This window comes from Erythrolamprus reginae, chromosome 2, assembly GCF_031021105.1.
Source record: "Erythrolamprus reginae isolate rEryReg1 chromosome 2, rEryReg1.hap1, whole genome shotgun sequence".
NCBI lineage: Eukaryota > Metazoa > Chordata > Lepidosauria > Squamata > Dipsadidae > Erythrolamprus > Erythrolamprus reginae.
In genome coordinates this window covers 188395379-188415888 of record NC_091951.1, presented here as the reverse complement: position 1 = coordinate 188415888, position 20510 = coordinate 188395379, and the positions used below count along the sequence as shown (strand labels likewise).

The window sequence follows — 20510 nt, the reverse complement described above, 5'->3', positions numbered from 1 at the left end:
GATTAATTTTCTTATCTATAAAATATCAAATACTTAAACTAGTAATAAAATATAAAAAATAACACTTTAAAATTTACAATATTGCAAAAATACTCTGTTTATATTGTTTTTAAACTATTACAGTCTATCTATTTATTATCATGTTATAATTTTTTTGAAATTCACTTATTTAGTATAACTTAAAAAAGCAACCTTGTCATATTAATTTGTAAATGTTCTCTCATGTATGCATACAGTTAACATTCAAATTGATAAGTTCAAATGATTATAAATTCTTACTTATTTAATTTTACAACTATTTTTAAAATTCCACCATTTATATACCTTGTCCCATATTTTATAATATTCTGTTTCAGCTTGGTTATTCAAACGTTTTGTCATCATGTCTAATTCTGCACATTCCATAATTTTTTTAAATACCTCTCTTCGTTTTCCTTTCTGACCCAAGTTAATCCAAGTGAGCATTTTATATTGAAAAGAACAAAAGGAGCATACATTTTGCAACCATCTCACCCCAAACATCATCATCATCATCATCAACAACAACAATAATAATTAGATTTATATGCCACCCCTCTCTGAGGACTCGGGGCGGCTCATGGCATGCTCAAATAGCAATACTTTACATTTCTAACGTGTGTCAGGAACTTCACAACTCACAGTACACATTAGCTCAGTAGGCTATACAACAAGTGAGCTGGCATTGAATGGAAGTCAACTGAGATGTAATAAATGGGGTCTTAGAGAGTAAAAAGACCATGTCACTTGATCTAATCTCTTCTGCAAACTTGTTCCATCAGAGTTACTCAAAGAATCTTGCAGTTAAGACAGTATGAATATGTGTTGTTTATTGAGTTTATCCTTTCTTCTACTCCCATAATAGAGAGGAAAGCCAGGGCTGAGAGAATGTGCCTTACCTAAGGCTACCTAGCGAGTTTATGATGGAGGGGAGAGCAAAATTAGGAACTTCCCATTTCATGTTTGTAGCTATTGTACAGCCTTCCAAAATATACCTCCTTCTTCTCTTTCACCATTTCCTTTGTTATGCCCCTTCAGGATGCTGTTAGTCGACGCTGCAGCCGCTGATTGATTAGAACCAACTCAGCTGCTGAGCAGGAAAACCTTGGCTTCTCATTGGCTGCCGCTTTGACAGCCATAATATGAATTGTGCTATAAGACACGGCTGAGGTCATTCTGTTCTGAGCGACTCTGTTCGGGTTTTCTGTTGTGTGGTTCTTTGTTTGAGCCTTCATTAAAGGTTTCAAGTTAAATGACACTCACCTCACCTCGTTATTTTCGAGATCCGGGCACAACACCCTTGACATCCAACTGTCCCTTTTGTAGCATTCTGTTCTTTTGCCTACAAGCATGCTCAGGCTTATGAATTATTCCATCCCTATCTGGTATACCCTATAACTGTGATGGGGAATCTATGGTACACGTACGCCGCAGGCGGTACGTGAAGCCATACCTACAGGCACGTGAGCTCAGCCCCAGCATGCACTGGCCAGCTGACTTTCAGCTGGACTCATCCACACTGCCCCTCCCCTCCCAGGAGTCTCCACGCAGCCCATTTTGGATGCCAGTTAAGTACAGGGCTCGCGGGGAGGCTCTGGGAGGTTTTCAGCCTCCAGAGGGCTTCCGGGGGTGAGGGAGGCCATTTTCACCCTCTCCAGGCTCCAAGAAAGCCTCTGGAGCCTGGGGAGGGTGAAAAACGGGCCTACCGGGCCCACCAGAAGTCAGGAAATGGGCCATTTCTGGCCTCCAGAGAGCCTCTAGGGACAGGGGAGGCTGTTTTGCCCTCCCCAGGCTCCAAGAAAGCCTCTGGAGCATGGGGAGGGCGAAAAATGGCCCTACAAGAAGACTGGAAATCAGCTCTTTCCAGCCTCCAGAGATTTTAGGGAGGCGTACTTGGCAGGGGGTCCTGCGTGCATGCTGAGGGAGCACAGGGGGAAGGTAGCCGCATGAGCATGCACAGGAAGCAGAGTATGCGGGCATTGAATTATGGGTGTGGGCACATGCACACTTACTCCCATTCACGCACGCTTTCGGCACCCGAGGAAAAAATGTTTTGCCAGCACTGCCCTATAATTTGCAGCACCTCTGCAGGTCATCATTTTGCAATGGTTAGTAGGTATATAGAATCTAGTTGGATTGCTGGATTTAAAAAAGCTGCCTAGGAAACAATTTACATAATTTGCCCAATGCTCTCCTGAACTGAAGCTTGTCTGAGAGCTTTTAGTGTCTCAGATGTCCTTCATCACTGGGCATGACAAAAATGAAGAGTATTATTTTGTAAAATAGCTACCATTTGGGGATATTTTGAAGTCTTAACACTTGAGAAGTCTTAACTTCTAAGTCTTCTACTTGTGGTAGGGAAAGCAAGTAGGATGCTTGGCTGCATAGCTAGAGGTGTAACAAGCAGGAAGAGGGAGATTGTGATCCCACTGTATAGAGTGCTGGTGGGACCACATTTGGAATACTGTGTTCAGTTCTGGAGACCTCACCTACAAAAAGATATTGATAAAATTGAACGGGTCCAAAGACGGGCTACAAAAAAAGGTGGAAGGTCTTAAGCATAAAATTTAACAGGAAAGGCTTAATGAACTCAATCTATATAGTCTGGAGGACAGAAGGGAAAGGGGGGACATGATCGAAACATTTAAATATGTTAAAGGGTTAAATTAGTTCCAGGAGGGAAGTGAACACAAGAACAAGGGGGCACAATCTGAGGTTAGTTGGGGGAATAATCAGAAGCAACATGAGAAAATATTATTTTATTGAAAGAGTAGTAGTACATGCTTGGAACAAACTTCCAGCAGACATGGTTGGTAACTCCACAGTAACTGAATTTAAATATGCCTGGGATAAACATATATCCATCCTAAGATAAAATACAGGAAATAGTAATAAGGGCAGACTAGATGGACCATGAGGTCTTTTTCTGCTGTCAATCTTCTATGTTTGTATGTTTAACACCTGAGAAGGCCATCTCACTCAGCCTAATATAGGCACAACCTCTCTCCTTGTAATAATAATAATAATAATAATAATAATAATAATAATAATAATAATTATTATTATTATTATTATTATTATTATTATTATTATTATTATTATTATTATTTTACTAGATTTGTATGCCACCCCTCTTCGAGGACTCCGAATCCAGCTGTAGCACTACCAACTTTACAATAAATTAACCAGGTTTCATCAGAGCCTGTGGGAAAGCAAACTCACTACAAGTTTTCTTATGCTTACTAGTACAGTACTTTAGCATTAAAGGATGAAATAAGAACAGGGTTGGGGGAATTGTTGGTGTTGGAGGCATGCAACTACTTGCTGCGCTGCGGGCCAACAGGATTATGTGCTTAGGCTTCCAGTTCATCATTATTGTGAAAAGTAGGCTTAATAAGTACAGGTACAATATCATCACTAACCACAATTCTTACCTATTTTCCCCTGGCAGATGGACCCAGTGCAGAAAGCAGTGATCAACCATACGTTTGGGGTCCCTGTAACCAAGGCCAAACGCCCCATCATCTCTTGCAACGTTTGCCAGATCCGCTTCAATTCTGAGGTAAGCTTTTAGTAAGTCCTGAGTGCCGCTGACAGCAAGGCATATAAAGGACAAATGATATGTATAAATCAATGTTTCCCAACCTTGGCCACTTGAAGATATTTGGACTTCAACTCCCAGAATTCCCCAGCCAGCGAACGCTGGCTGGGGAATTCTGGGAGGTGAAGTCCAGATATCTTGAAGTGGCCAAGGTTGGGAAACACTGGTATAAATACAGGGAATCCTTGACTTACAAGCATTTGTTTAGTGACTGTTGTAGAATCCCAAGGGTCACGAGATCATCTTTTGCACATTCTGACAAGCAAAGTCCACGGGGAAGCCAGATCCACTGAACGACTTTGCTACTAACTTAACAATTGCATCAGTCACTTAATGATGGTGACAAAAAAAGTCTAAAAATGGGTCAAAGTTCACTTAACAACTACCTTGTTTAGCAATGGAAATTTAGGTTCACTTGTGGTTGTAAGTCGAGGACTATCTTTACATGCCTTTTATTTGCTCAGGTTCAGTTCTTTAGGGGAATTGGATGTATAAAAGAATTTGGAGAATGGAAACAGAGTTTTACAAAACTTGGGAGAAAGTATATGATTGGTTAAATATAAAACAAGATTATCAATGATACAAAAACAAATTATAGAAAATTTAAATTTACCAAACTGAATAAATTGTATACGGTAATTTAATGGATAAGATTTAGCGTTATTAACTGATTTTAATTATTTTAATTACAATCTTATAACGAAAATGATGAAATACACAGATTTTATATTATAGTAATATGTTAAGAAATAGTTATTAACAATTTTTACTTTTCTGTACAGATCTATATTATAACTAGCTTTTTTTTCCTGCATTAGTATGACTTCAATGCTTAGCAGAGCAAGGGTAGCTCCTCTACATGTTAAATGTTGTTTGTCTTGTCTTGTTTCATATTTTTTAAAAATAAAAAAAAAATTAAAAAAAAAGAATTTGGAGAATGGATGAAGTTTTTCATGTTGGATTAACAATAGCATATAAGACTTATATACCGCTCCAGAGTGCTTTACAACCCTCTCTAAACAGTTTACAGAGGCAGCATCTTCAACCCCCAACAATCTTGGGTCCTCATTTTACCCTCCTCGGAAGGATGGAAGGTTGTGTCAACCTTGAGCTGGTGAGACTCGAACTGCCAACTTGCTGACAGCTGAGAGTCAGCAGAATTAGCCTGCACTACTGCAGTGCTGCACTCGAACAACTGCGCCACCACAGATTAGATGATGATTATATTGTAAATAGAGTTTGATCCTTGTCCGGCTTATGTCACAAGACATGGTTAGAGTGCAGCACTGCAGACTACTTTAGCTAACTACTAGCTGTAGTTCAGCCGTTCAGATCACACCACCGGTTCAAGGTTGAATCAGCTCAGTCTTCCTTTTTCATTAGGCACATCATTAAACCTTAGTTGTCGCACCTATTAACTGCCATACAAGATGTGAGGAAGTTAGTGAACATACTGAATGAAAAAGCAAAGCAATGAAATAAAGTCTTGATCTCAGGTATGATTTCAGAATCACGGCACATTGTATTCTTTCAAGATCCATGTAAAATGGCAGTTCTAAATATACAGTGTTCCCTCAATTTTCGCGGGGGATGCATTCCGAGACCGTCCGCGAAAGTTGAATTTCCGCGAAGTAGAGATGCAGAAGTAAATACACCATTTTTGGCTATGGGCAGTATCACAAGCCTTCCCTTAACACTTTAAACCCCTAAATTACCATTTCCCATTCCCTTAACAACTATTTACTCATCATTATTACTGGTACCATTGAATAAGACACTTAGTGATCCTGATATTTATAAACATAATTATTTATTAACAATAATAATTATTTTTTTTGTTATTTATTTGCAAAAATTATTAGTTTGGCGATGACGTATGATGTCATCGGGTGAGAAAAACCGTGGTATAGAAAAAAACCAGCGAAGTATTATTTAGTTAATATTTTTTGAATAACCTTGGTATAGGCTATTCGCGAAGTTCGAACCCACGAAAACCGAGGGAACACTGTATATATTACGATTCTCAGAGACGGAACAAAAAACAAAAGATCTTATAATTTGTATGTTTTTAATCTTATTCTAAAAAAGCTTACATTATGACTTGGGGCTGGGTAATCCTCCAAATGTTTGTTTGTTTGTTTCGACTTATAAGCCGCCAATCTCCTGATGGATTCAGGGCAGCGTACAGGATAAAACAAAATACAAAATTTAAACTCCCAACATTAAAAAGATTCATCCATCTGTCATTCATTACTACTGGCCGGAGCACAGTATTATCGCTCAACGGCCCCAGGCGTGCTGCCAAACCAGTGTTTTTAAAGCCTTTTGGAAGGCCAGGAAGGTAGAAGCAGTGCAAACCTCTGGGGGGAGTTGATTCTAGAGGATTGGTGCCGCCACAGAGAAGGCCCTTCCCCATGGTCCCACCAGTCAGCATTGTTTGTCTGATGGGTCCTGCACAAGGCCAACTCTGTGGGATCTAATTGGTTGCTGGAATGTGTGAGGCAGAAGACGGTCCCATAAGTAATCTGGTCCTAAGCAATGTAGGGCTTTATAGGTAATAACCAACACTCTAAATTGCATTTGGAGACCGATCAAAAGCCAGTGCAGCTCACATAGAGTTATATGGGAATATCTAGGTTAAATATACCCATATGTTAGTGGACTAATTGAGCAACATCTCGAAAAAGGCCAATTTTCTTTCTCTGATGTAGTAGCACTACACAAATGAAATGTGCTTTTCACAGTGTGCACTTCCCTTCTTCCAATAGGCTGTGGTGTGATGTTGATTGATTATGTGCCAATAGTTGTTATCAATTCTGAGAGATTACATAGATAGATTTTCTCTATTATGATCTGTCCTTAACCTGATTTTTCAGATCATGATTTGATGTAGTTATGGGGGAAATGTTGAAGATGATGACATGGTCATCATAATTTAATTTTTTCTATTCTTGTAAATATCAAAAAGAAAAGGGGAAAAAAACATTAAGAGGTTCAGCTTGCCTGTTTTGATAATGCTTATTTCCAGCCTATCTATGTCATGATATGGTTGTTAAAGTTAGAATTGGTAGGCATTGTTAAGTTTAGAAGACAAGTGAAGATGAGTAACCTTTGAATTGCTGGGTTGTTCTATTCCAGAGAAGGATCAAGTTGACATTCTCTTACTTCTTTCAAGAATTGAATGTAACAAAGCAGTTGCTAAAATGGTAAAATCCATCTTAGGAAGCATAGAAGTAAAGCCTGCAGATCACAGACATAATTCTACTCTGCTCTGGTCAGAAATCCTTGTGGACGATTATGTCCAATTCTGGGCACAATAGTTCAAATAGGATGATGATCAGCAGAAGCAAGTTCAGAAGACAACCACCAAAATGGATTGTGGTTTGAAAACCACAATCTTTTGAGGAATGGTTACAGGATCTGAATACATTTAGTCTGCAGAAAAGATGAATGTGGGAAGATATAGTTGCAGAAATCTTGCTGGCTGCTTAGTCAAACCTGATTGGATAAGACACACGCAGCCAGCAAGTGGGAAATTGGAGCATCACTATTAGTTCAGAGTTTGACAGCTCAACAATAAAAGGAGTTGTCAAACCTGCTTTTCGAATGATTTTTCTATAATGCTCATTTTTAATTTTAAGCCATCAAACAGAGATCCTCTTATATAAATGCCGTTGAAAATAAGTGTGGATTTTGTGCCCCCCACCATATAAAGGCATGCCATCCAATTTGGAGGTCAAAACCTTCTGTCATTAAGACTCTTTTATTTTTAAGCGTAATCCAATCCCTTATCCAATTTAATGCAGCAGTTCGATGATAGATTTGCCAGCCAGGAAATCACAAAACCGGGGCTGCTAGGAATGGAGGTGAGACCAGGTTGAGCACGGAAGACATTTATTAGCTTCAGCCCCTTAACAACAACTCAGAAACCGAACGAGCAACAGCAGGTTTGAAACTCCTTTTATTGTCAAGCTGTCAAACCAGTAGTGATGCTGCAATTTGCCGCTTGCCGGCTGCCTGCATCTTAGCCAATCAGGTTCGACTAAGCAGCCGGCAAGGTTTTGGCATCATCGTAACTGTGAGGACTTAAGAGTAGGTCTTCAAACAGGACTGTCATTTATTTGTTAGTGGCTCATGCACTGACCGAGAGGTTGGACTAGATGCCCTCTAACCCACTTACTGTATCATAGAATTGGAATCAACCTTATTTATTTATTTACTTACTTACTTACTTACTTACTTACTTACTTACTTACTTACTTACTTACTTACTTATTTATTAGATTTGTATGCCGCCCCTCTCCGAAGACTCGGGGTGGCTAACAACAATATAAAAAGACAATGTAAACAAATCTAATATTGAAAATAATCTTAAAAACCCCAATTTAAAGAACCACTCATACATACAAGCATACCATAAATTCTATAAGCCTAGGGGGAAGGGAAATTTCAATTCCCCCTTACCTGACAACAGAGGTGGGTTTTAAGGAGCTTGCAAAAGGCAAGGAGGGTGTGGGCAACTCTGATATCTGGGGGGAGCTGGTTCCAGAGGGTCGGGGCCGCCACAGAGAAGGCTCTTCTCCTGGGTCCCGCCAAATGACATTGCTTAGTCGACGGGACCCGGAGAAGGCCAACTCTGTGGGACCTAACTGGTCGCTGGGATTCATGCAGCATAAGACGGTCCCGGAGATATTCTGGTCAGGTGCCATGAAGGGCTTTATAGGTCATAACCAACACTTTGAATTGTGACCGGAAATTGATCGGCAACCAATGCAGACTGTGGAGTGTTGGTGTAACATGGGCATATTTGGGAAAGCCCATGATTGCTCTTGCAGCTGCATTCTGCACGATCTGAAGTTTCCGAACACTTAGAGGGCATTTAGTGAAATCTTCTTGTTCTGACGTTTGGCCCTATTAAAAATGTTCTGTTTAGAAATGGAGTTCTAAAAGAAAAGAGCCGCTAAATATTATTAAAATATGCAAAAAGAAAAAAGAAAAAGAAGGAAAGAGAAAATTGTAATTAAAACCTTTCTTCTCCTGAAGACAAAAGGCTATTAAAAGGTGTTTATCTCTTGCTACCAAAACTGTAAATGGGAATTTTTTCATTCAAGATAAATCTGGAAAGGTTTCATTTTTTTTTACTTATCCGTATTAGACAACCTACTGCTATAATCATGTTGTTTCACATCTACTTTCCAAAAATAGCCACAAATCAAGTCTGGAAGAAACGGGAGAAATTAGCAACATATTGGGAGCAGGATTTTGCACCTAGATGCAACCTAAAATAGAAAAATGAATAATAATATTCAGCATGAAGTTACGTATAGAAAAGGGCAAATTACAGGGTGACTGCATAATATTGTTTTGGCATCAGTCACAAAAAAATGGTTTGCTATTTTCTTCTTTGAAAATTAGGTTTGTCTATTTATTTATTTATTTGTTTGTTTTCTTCTTCCACTTAATTTACCACTTTAAGGTTTCCTAGTGATCTCCCATCAAAGTATTAGCCAGGTCTAACCCTGCTTAGCTTTTTGGTGATCAACCAAGGATACTTAAGTGCTACCATCTTCTGCTTTATTCATGAACTTGAGGAGAAATATAAATATTGTAAGCGTCTATATTTAAAACTTCTATCCAAGATGACACTTTTATTGATGAAAGTAATGTTAGAAGAACATTATTAGTGTAGATAATTCAGTGTTTCCCAACCTTGGCCACTTGAAGGTATCTGGACTTCAACTCCCAGAATTCCCCAGCCAGCATTCCCTGGTTGGGGAATTCTGGGAGTTGAAGTCCAAATATCTTCAAGTGGCCAAGGTTGGGAAACACTGAGATAATTCATAGGTTCAGGTTTAAATTAATGTGTTCTTCCATGCCACAATATTCTTTAAAAGGAAATAGAATAAAAGATGTGTCAAAGAGGGGGGGGGGGGATCCAAACCGGTCTGAAAGCATTCCTAGAAATTTATTTGGGTTTTCAACTAGATATCTTAGGTCAGTTTGGTCTAGTTCAGGGGTCTCCCACCTTGGCAACTTTAAGACTTGTAGACTTCAACTCCCAGAATTCCTCAGCAAGCAAAGCTCTTAAAGTTGCCAAATTTGGAGAACTCTGGGCTAGTGGTTAGGTCCTGTTCTGGTTTCTGGTAGAAATTCAGCAAGTGCAAATAACTGTTATCAAACACATTATTTCATAAACAAAGAAACTCCATTTTATTCTCTTCTCTTCCGGTTATACATGCATTTCATACTGGCGTATCTCTCCTGGCTCTGTAATCTCTCTTAATTGCATTCCTTACATTCCTTCTCCTGCTCTGCTAGACAAGATTTATTTCGTAAAAGCATGCTCACTAAAAAACAGTAGACAGACAGTTAATCACACAGAATACTTTGCTTATTTGGAGAGCGGCATAAAAAATCAACACCTTTTTGTTCGGCAACATTGAAACTCCACCCTTCTTCTCCACTAGCCCCCTGATGTGCCAATTACCTCACTACAATATTTAACCCATTCCTCTCCTTAATATCTTCTTCCAGACCTTTGCTCTCTACATTTCTGAATTCTTCTGAATTTAGGATTAACCCAGCGAGCATCTGATTCTCCCTCACTAGATCCTGAACTCATAGCCCCATCCTGTGGCTGGCCTCCCACCTGTTCTACTACCTGTAACCCCGGGCCCCCCACTACTTCATAAACACTATCTGAATCTGAGTCCTCAATATCTTCATCATCCTCCAACTGATCAAGAGTATGTACAACAGGTCCCAGATTAGAAAGCAGGAAAATGTGAACTCAAGTCCCACCTAAGCCATGAAAGCTAGCTGGGTGACCTTGAGTCAATCACTCTCTCTCAACCCTACTTATGAGAAAAATAGGAGTAGGAAGAAGTACTAGCTATGATCACCACCTTGAGTTATTTGTAAAAATAATAAAACTGGAATATAAATAAATAAAAATTTTAAAAATATCCTGGCCTAGTATAGAATTGTAAACAAGTTTCAGAAAGGTTATATAAATATGTGCCATTCTCGTTGACCAGCACTCATCATGTTATGGGTTTTTGAATCTCCTATTTCTTTCTTTCTCCTTTTTTCCTTGTATAGAGCCAGGCTGAAGCACACTACAAGGGCAACCGCCACGCCCGGCGAGTAAAGGGAATCGAAGCAGCCAGAACGCGGCAGAAGGAATCGGGCCCTCGGGAGGGAGACAAGCCAGGATCTGCAGGCAGTCCATCCTCCAGCACCGGGGAGAGTGATTCTGACCGCACAGGTTCTAAACTTCTCCTTTCATTACCCCAGTGCTCCCTAAAATCTAGAGGTTTCATGAAGGACATTGTTGTGTTGTGCGAGTGTGTGTTTGAGAGAGAGAGACAGAGACGGAGAGAGACAGAGAGACAGAGAGGGTTCCTGTATTTTCCAAATATGTTGACCCGGCTTTCAAGATTTCTCTGTGAATTTGTTGCACCAGAATGTACTCCAGAACTTCCAAGTTCCAGACTGGCTTTGTTTGGGGTTTTAGGAAAGTGGAGAGGTATTCCTAGGCCAGAAGGTAAGAAGAGTTTTCAGTCCAGTCCTAGGTACCATTCTCTTCTCTTGGCAGAAGGGCAAATGAGCCTTTTCTCCTTCTGCCCTAGAGCCAGTTCTGGGGAAATAAAAACAAACATTGATAATGTTGGCTAAGAAAGAAATACAGGGCTCTGGGCACTCCCCACATTCTGCTTCAATTACAGAGTTCAATAAGACCTTAGCTGTATTTTGCATCAATTACAGGCTTGAGGGTGAAACCTTTGTACTAAAGGGAGGGAGGGGGGAGGTTAGATCTTACATCCTGTCTTTGACGTTGTGCCTGTCCTCCTGATGATGGGAACTTGAGCTGCCTTCTTGGTCCGGAGTGACCGCTGAGCAAGCGGGTAATTAAATCGCATCTAATTAAACATTGATTATGGCTCCAATGGCTGGTGGAAATGGAGATGGGGCCGCAGCCAGCATATACTTGCCTGGGGAACTCTGCCTCCCAGCTTCAGAAGAGGGGGATTTTGGAAACTTGCAAGAGAGGGACTAGCTTCATCTATAGCGTTTCTGATGCTATAGCCTCCGCGGGATTGCAGATAAGCAGCAGAGCCCAACTGCTAGGTTTGCAGGGCAAGGGATGAAGGAAAGGGGAAGACAAGGGGAAATGGGGTGGGGAGGAGGGAAGGGGAGATCCATCTTGTTAGGACTAACAGCTGCTTTTATAAACATGAGGCAAGCTGTTTTTGTAGACCGCAGAGGATTAGAGGAAGTGTGTCGTTCCACATAGAGGCTTTTTAAAATTTCGAAGCCTTTTCGAAGGATGGAGTAAGATTATGTGCCCTTTCTCTATTGTAAGATTATGTGCCCTTTCTCTATTGTAAGATTATGTGCCCTTTCTCTATCTGGCCCCACCCTCCTATCTTCTGCCAAAGCAGCCCACAGCCGCCTGTCTCCTTTTATTTCTTACGGAAAAGGCTCGGACGCCGCAGCTGCACCTTTTCGGTAAGAAATAAAAGGAGACAGGTGCCTGTGGGCTGCCCTGGGCAATGGGCGCAACAGTGGGGGAGAGCCGCACCGCCTCCGAGCCCAAAATTTCCCCGCCTTGGGAATGGCGCTGCAAGGAAAAGGAGGCAGGGAATCCCATTTGCTTGCCACCCATGAGGGGATTCCGGGGGCGGGGCTTTGACGTCATGGAGACTCCTTCCTGGCCGGGGCCGAAACGGGGGAGTTGAGGAGGAAATAAAGCCACAGGCCAGGAAGGAGTCTCCGTGACGTCAAAGCCCCGCCCCCGGAATCCTCTCGTGGGCGGCAAGCAAATGGGATTCCCCGCCTCCTTTTGCTTGCAGCGCCATCCCTGAGGCGGGGAAATTTTGGGCTCGGAGGCGGCGCAACTCTCCCCCGCTGTTGCACCCATTGCCCAGGGCAGCCTTAACTCACCGCGGCGCTCTTTGGAAAAAAGGTTCAGGTTCGGATTCAGCATGCCAAACACTGCAAAGTTCGGTACAAATCTGAACTATGCAAGTTCGGTTTGCCCAACACTATTGTTAAGCGAAAAGAGTTGCTAAGTGAAACTGTGACTGCGCTTATGATCTTACTTCAGTTTTCCTTTCTTTAGAGACCTGCAAAGGTCATAAAGGCAAGGATTGGTCATCAAATTAATGCAAATAGTCACTAAACAAGACCTACCCGTATTATCCTATGTAAAAGCTACATATGATTGCAGTATTTTTAAAAGAATAATTTATTTTATTTATTTATTTATTGGATTTGTATGCCGCCCCTCTCCGGAGACTCGGAGCGACTAACAGCAACAATAAAACAGTGTACAATAGTAGTCTAATACTAAAAATGATTAAAAACCCATTAATATAAAAACCAAACATACATACATACATACCATGCATAGAATTGTAAAGGCCTAGGGGGAAAGAGGATCTCAATTCCCCCATGCCTGACAGCAGAGGTGGGTTTTAAGTAGCTTACGAAAGGCAAGGAGAGTGGGGGAAAACTCTAATCTCCGGGGGGAGTTGGTTCCAGAGGACTGGGGCCGCCACAGAGAAGGCTCTTCCCCTGGGTCCCGCCAAGCGACATTGTTTAGTTGACAGGACCCGGAGAAGATCCACTCTGTGGGACCTAACTGGTCGCTGGGATTCGTGCAGCAGAAGGCGGTCCCTGAGATAATCTGGTCCGGTGCCATGAAGGGCTTTATAGGTCATAACCAACACTTTGAATTGTGATCGGAAACTGATCGGCAACCAATGCAGATTGCGGAGTGTTGGTGTAACATGGGCATATTTGGGAAAGTCCATGATTGCTCTCGCAGCTGCATTCTGCATGATCTGAAGTTTCCGAACACTTTTCAAAGGTAGCCCCATGTAGAGAGCATTACAGAAGTCGAGCCTCGAGGTGATGAGGGCATGAGTGACTGTGAGCAGTGACTCCCGGTCCAAGTAGGGTCGCAACTGGTGCACAAGGCGAACCTGGGCGAAGGCCCCCCTCACCACAGATGAAAGATGTTTCTCTAATGTAAGCTGTGGATCAAGGAGGACGCCCATAAATCACTGAATTAATAGGCAAAATCTGAGGCATCACTTGAAGGAGTCTGAGAATCACGACTGCAAAAGATGCCAAATTCCATATTGAGAATTGTTAGAGAAAGATTTGAAAGCTGAACTGTTTATGTGGCAACACTTTATGCAAATTTCAATAATTTCTGTCACTGCATCACAAAAAGGGTTTTTTTTTCTGTGTATGCATTGAGGCACAAAACATGGTTGCTAAGAGTCAATGCAAACTTGATGGCAGATAATTAAGATGAAAAAAAGTAGAACCAAAATAATCAAGCCATTGGAGCGCATCTGCAAGGGGAGTTCTAAATTTGGAGCGTTTTCATTCAAGAAAACACAGTTGAAGAGAAGCTTTGAAAGGAATTTTGTAAAATTATGCATGATGATGGGACTACAGTGGGAAAAAGATTGGGGGTTTTTTCTCATCATATAAGAAACAGAAATCATCCAGTAAAACTGACCAGAAGGTGATTCAGGAGAAGTTGCTTTAAAAAGGAAGATCGAATTGCCCCTCCTTCGTGTGGTTTTTGGGGTATTTCTCATGGATTTTGTCCAGCTTTACTTTAAAAGACAAGCTTAAAAGTTAAAAACAACAACACAGGAGCTAAAGTTAAACATATCCAGAAGTCAATAGTCTTGCAAGTGTAGAATTATTTTAAATGGAAGTTTAATCTGCATCCCAATTTACCACCATAACTCAGTTTGGAAATTATGGGTAAATTTGCCCATTTTCCCTTTGCTGGGGAGGCACTTTTAAAAGCAAACTTCAAAAGCACATTTTATTATACTCTTTAGCCCAGAAACAGGACAAAGATTAGAGGATTTGTCGTAAAACATTTGTGAAAGGCGAAAGGTAGGCTTAGAATAAGTGACAGCAAATTATAACAATTGCGCCCCTGAACATGTAGAGAAAAAAAGAGATACCAGGAGAAATATCATACTGGAGATAGATTTCTGACAATTAACCAGATTGTCCATTGCTAAGGGTACATATTTGAAGCTAATCAAATATGAGGGTTACTACAGGTGTGGATCCTGTCCTAAACTGGATTGGGCTAAATCACTAATATCCAACTTGGGCTGCTTCCAAATGTGTGAATTTCAGCTCCCAGAATTCCCAGGTTTTTCTGGCCAATGCTGAAGATTCTCAGAGTTAAAGTTTGCACATGGAAAAGTCACTTAGACTGGGGATGCAAGCATAGTTCCCTCTAAGCTGAGCAGTGAGCAATCGCTCACTTAAAAATCATCATCAACTCAGAGTTTTCCAAACCTGCCCAGAAGCCGAGAGGGAAAGAGTGAGAGGGAAGGAGAGAGAGAGGAAGAGAGGAAGAGAGAGAAACAGATAGAAAAAAGAGAGGAAGGAAAAGAGAAAGAAAAAGAATGGGAGTAAGGAAGAGAGAAAGAAAATCAAAATCTAGTTTGAAACTAGCTCAACTATTTAAGTGGCATTTTGATATTGATAGAGTTGCCCTATTATGAGCTCACTGTTATAGACACACAGTACAGTATTTTATTTTGAAATTCTCTGAGGCAAAACAGGGTGGGTTTTTAATTTGTTTGTTTGTTTGTTTATTTGTTTATTTGTTCATTTATTTATTATTTCTGTGCCGCCCAGTCCTGAAGGGACTGCCGCTCAGACACTATACTTTTCCGCCCACCCCCCAAAAAAATTAGAGGGAACACTGGACGCAAGGGTGTCAAACTAATGGCCCGCAGGCCGGAGGCATTATGCGCAGGCCAGGGATGGGTTCTAATTTACCTCACCGCTGGTCCACTTCCTCCCATGCCGTGTGGGAGCACAGTGCCGAAAAACAAGCAAAACATAGAAAAAAATTGAAAGCCCCAAACAAGATGGCGGTACATGTGCAGTGTTGGAAACTCAATTTCTGCACATGTGCAGAAGCAAAAAAAAATCCAAAAAGAAGATGGCAGCATCCACAGACCGGCACCAACAGAACTGGCTCTGTGACATCACCACCAGTTTACTACTGGTTCTATAGAACCAGTGAGAACTGGGAAGAACCCACCTCTGGCGCAGGCCTTGCCCACCCCAGCTCCATGAATGGGGAAAACATTGTGATACGTCACATGACGGAAATGTGGCACAGCAATTTTGACACCCATGCTCTAAAGCAGTGATTGCGAACCTTTTTTTCCACATTTGTGCGAGAGCCCACACCCATAATTCAATGTCTGGGGAGGGCAAAAACAGCTTACCCCCGCGAGGCCCTCTGGAGGCCAGAAATGGTCCATTTCCTGACTCCCGGTGGGCCCAGTAGGCCCATTTTTCACCAGAGGCTTCTCTAGATCCTTGGGAGAGCAAAAATGCCCTCCCTCCCTCTTCTGTAGGACTCTGGAAGCTGAAAACGCCCCCTGAGAGCCTCCACATGAGTCGAAAATCAGCTGGGCAGAGCACACATATGAGCTAGAGCTAAGCTAGGGCGATGGTTTGCGTGCCAGCAGAAATGCCTCCGAGCGCCCACCTGTGGCACGTGTGCCATAGGTTCACCATCACTGCTCTAAAGTTTCTTCCAATCCTAAAGTTCTGTCAGAGAGCATGTCCCAGGTTACCATGTAATCAGTGGCAGCCTCCAGATGTCTGGGGCAAAACTATCAAGATAAAGGAGCTTTTTAAATTTAAGTAACCGCCATGGTACGTGATACATCGTGTTAGTCGACGTTCTTCCCTCTTTATGTTTATATGTTGTTTTCTTCAGTGGTTTACAAAACTAGTTAAAATATGCAAAATAGAACCAGAGTATTGGAACCACATGAATCAACAAATGAAATAACAGCAGTAATTCATGGCTGCCTAAAAAAAAGGGTTTCCCCCCCCCAAATGTCTGAACACCACCAGTGAATAAACCCGACAAAGCCATTTAAGATTTTCTTTCTATGAAGAATTGGTTTGCCAACATTTCTTGTATTCAAAACTCCAAGACTTTTGCTTATAAAAAATAATTAAAAGCAGTGTTTCATCATCCAGATTTTAAAATGAGGGTTGGATTTTTGCCTTTGAGTGCAATTATGTTTCACTGATGCAGCAAGATGGTGTTTATAGTGGGCAGTGTAAAAATCATGAGGTGTCCCTCAGATATTTGAGGGGAGGAATCCTAATTTTGAAAAGGTTCTGTCCCACCCACTTTTAACTGAAAAAAGGTTAGACAAGAACTAATGGGAAAGACTTCTCCCAGAGATGCTGAGCGCTCCTGTCAATCAGAACAGATGATCCCAGGCTAAATCAATCAGTAATCCGATCTGTCATAAGGTAGCTTCTTATAAAATGCATGCCTTTCCTTCTGAGAGAACTGGAAGTGTGATACGTCGCTAGAAATGAACGCAGGCTGAAATACAATAGTCAAGAGTTCAGAGGGTGGATTGGATGCCATGCATGATTGTGTCCATCTCTTGAAATAATCCCGATGGAGAACTCAAGGACGGTGATATTTCAAATGCTTCAGGGTGAATCTGTCTTCTAAAGACTGGTATGAATGGGGCTCATTAAACAGAAGACACATTTCTGTTTCTTTCCAAGTGTAAGTCCTTGGTGTCAACATCGAGTTCTTCCTGTGTCAAAACCATTGCTCTTCAGTGAACAGAATTATTATTTTATTGGCCAAATGCGATTGGACGCACAAGGAATTTGTCTTTGGTGCATATGCTCTTAGTGCACATAAAAGAAAAGATACATTTGTCAAGAATCATGAGGTACGACATTTAATAATTATCATAGGGTACAAATAAGCAATCAGGAAACAATCAATATTAATAAAAATATTAAGGATACAAGCAACAAGTTACAGTCATATAGTCATAAGTGGGAGGAAATGGGTGATAAGGAATGATGAGGAGAAAAAACTAGTAGTAATAGTAGTGCAGCCTTCCATCCTTCCAAGGTGGGTAAAATGAGGACCCGGATTGTGGGGGCAATACGCTGGCTCTGTTAAAAAGTGCTGTTTGTTTGTTTGTTTGTTTGTTTGTTTGATTGATTGATTTTTATGCCGCCCTTCTCCTTAGACTGAGGGCAGCTTTCAACATGTTAGCAATAGCCCTTTTTAACAGATCCAGCCTATTGCCCCCACAATCCAGGTCCTCATTTGACCCACCTCGGAAGGATGGAAGGCTGAATCAACCTTGAGCTGGTGATGAGATTTGAACCACTGACCTACAGATCTACAGTCAGATTCAGTGGCCTGCAGTACAGCACTCTACCTGCTGCGCCACCCGGCTCTTGCTAACATGTTGTAAGCCGCCCTGAGTCTATGGAGAAGGGCGGCATAAAAAATTGAATGAATGAATAAATGAATGAATGAATGAATAATTTGACAGTGTTGAGGGAATTATTTGTTTAGCAGAGTGATGGCATTCGGGGGGGATTGTTCTTGTGTCTAGTTGTCTTGGTGTGCAGTGCTCTGTCGCGACGTTTTGAGGGTAGGAGTTGAAACAGGTTATGTCCAGGATGCGAGGAGTCAGTAAATATTTTCACAGCGGCCTTTTTGACTTGTGCGGTATACAAGTCTTCAATGGAAGGCAGGTAAGCAGCAATTGTTTTTTCTGCACGGTGAAGACATTCAACCTGTGCACCATTGTTTGAGTTTGTGTCAGCCAGGACATCTGAATCCTGTATTGTAAGTGGCAGGTGCTTCTATCTGTACCTTTAGAACTGTAACAGCAACCGTATCCTAGGAAGAGTTGCTTTCTGTTACCACTAACAGATGAAAAAAGGTGGCAATGTCCTAATATCACAGAAACAAGGAAGTTCTGGAGCAGGGAATTGCATTTTCATCTGGCCAACATTTGTCCATACAACTTATTTCTTTACTTTTCACTAGAAAACAGCAGGAAAAAACAAACAATTTTTACCAGATCACTTCTACATTTCCACAAGTTGCCCAACTTCATTGAGGAGCATGGGGGCCGTTTGGTGACATCAGGCTAACCTGTGACCCGTTTTCCTATTTTGAGCACAAGGAAGGAATCTAATACTTGTTTAGTCCAAGGATCCAGACTTGTAAGCCCAGCATCCCTCTTGTATAAGAGTCCCAGTTGTCTCTTATGCATGGCTGTTTCCCCAGTGAAATTTTGCTGAGAACTAATGAAAGATCCCTCCTGCTGTTTGGTTCAGCAAAGGTCTCCTCATTTGCAATTTTTCATGTTTTAGAAGTGATACACTGGTGAAACGCCAACAACCATCATGTTTGATAAGAATGGGAGGTATAGTCCCTCTTAGCTGGATTGCAACCTTCCAGGGAAAGCTGGATCAGAGTTGGACTGGGATCCCTGCTGCAAACCCTGCCTTACCTGGCTGTCAAACTCAACAGGGCTATTCTAATCCACCTTACAAAACTATGGGGACTCATTTAAACTACTTGGAAGGGAGACAGGATAGAAATGCATTTGTTTGTTTTTCTCAATGTGCATTCCCCAATGACTGGACGGGCACAGAGGAAAACAGTGATACCTCGTCTTACGAACCCCTCTTCATACGAACTTTTCATGATACAAACCCAGTGTTTAAGATTTTTTTTCCCTCTTATTCTGAAGTATTTTCACCTTACGAACCCGAGCCACCGCCGCTGGGATGCCCCGAAGCGCTGGGATATCCCTGAGGCTCCTCTCCCTGGGATTCCCTTCACTTTTGCCAGCGCTGCTTTGAATCTCAGTGACAACCCCCCCCCCCTTCCAAATTGCATGGGGAAAAGACTCATGGAGCTCAAGAGAAGAGAAAGGTGTGGGGGAAATGAGCAGAATGGGGTGGGCAAAAACGGGAGGGACTCATGGAGCTCAAGAGAGGAGAAAGGTGTGGGGGAAATGAGCAGAACGGGGTGGGCAAAAACAGGAGGGACTCATGGAGCTCAAGAGAGGAGAAAGGTGTGGGGGAAATGAGCAGAACGGGGTGGGCAAAAACAGGAGGGACTCATGGAGCTCAAGAGAGGAGAAAGGTGTGGGGGAAATGAGCAGAATGGGGTGGGCAAAAACAGGAGGGACTCATGGAGCTCAAGAGAGGAGAAAGGTGTGGGGGAAATGAGCAGAATGGGGTGGGCAAAAACAGGAGGGAAAGACCCATGGAGCTCAAGAGAGTCTCTTTTCGCCTTGCTTCGTGTTTCGTTGGGACCGCCACCTCTTGCCACCTCTCACTGTCCCTCCCCCCACTGCGTTCGCCTCAGGTTCATCTGCCTGCCGCCTTTTTTTAAAAAAAAAGCCTAAATGTTGTGGATTTTCCTAATGGGCTTGCACGCATTATTGGCTTTTCCATTGATTCCTATGAGAAACATTGTTTCATCTTACGAACTTTTCACCTTACGAACCTCGTCCTGGAACCAATTAAGTTCGTAAGACGAGGTATTACTGTATTTTAAAACCACAAACTGTTCTTGTGTCTAGCTGTCTTGGTGTGCAGTGCTCTGTAGCGACGTTTTGAGGATAGGAGTTGAAACAGTTTACGTCCAGGATGCGAGACAATCGCATGAGGGCAAATATAAATAAATAAAGAATCAGCTAACATACCTTGGTACAATCTCCATAACAAATTCATAGAGCCTGAAGAAACGACGAGATCTTCTGGAAGGATAGCAAGGTTGGCACTGTCTTGGCCTTGGGGAGATGCTGCTTCAAAGAATGGGCACTGCCCCAGAGAAAGTGAGCTTGCTGTGTCCCTTAAGCTTGCTTGAAATCTGAAATATGCCAACCCTTTTTGGATTTATTTATTTATTTATTGGATTTTTTTGCCGACCCTCTCCGACGACTCAGGGCGGCTAACAGCAATCATAAAACAGCATACAATAATAATCCAATACTAAAAACGATTAAAAACC

At 41.9% G+C, this 20510-nt stretch overlaps 1 protein-coding gene across 3 annotated transcripts in view; it reads left to right on the top strand.

Annotated features, from left to right (window-relative positions):
• ZNF385A (zinc finger protein 385A) overlaps positions 1–20510 on the top strand; it is a 229273-nt gene that overhangs the window by 143920 nt on the left and 64843 nt on the right. For all 3 annotated transcript variants that reach the window (XM_070740846.1, XM_070740845.1, XM_070740844.1), the window contains exons 3-4: positions 3470–3580; positions 10721–10886. In XM_070740846.1, the coding sequence (XP_070596947.1) occupies positions 3470–3580; positions 10721–10886 (277 nt within the window). The remainder of the gene's footprint in view (positions 1–3469; positions 3581–10720; positions 10887–20510) is intronic.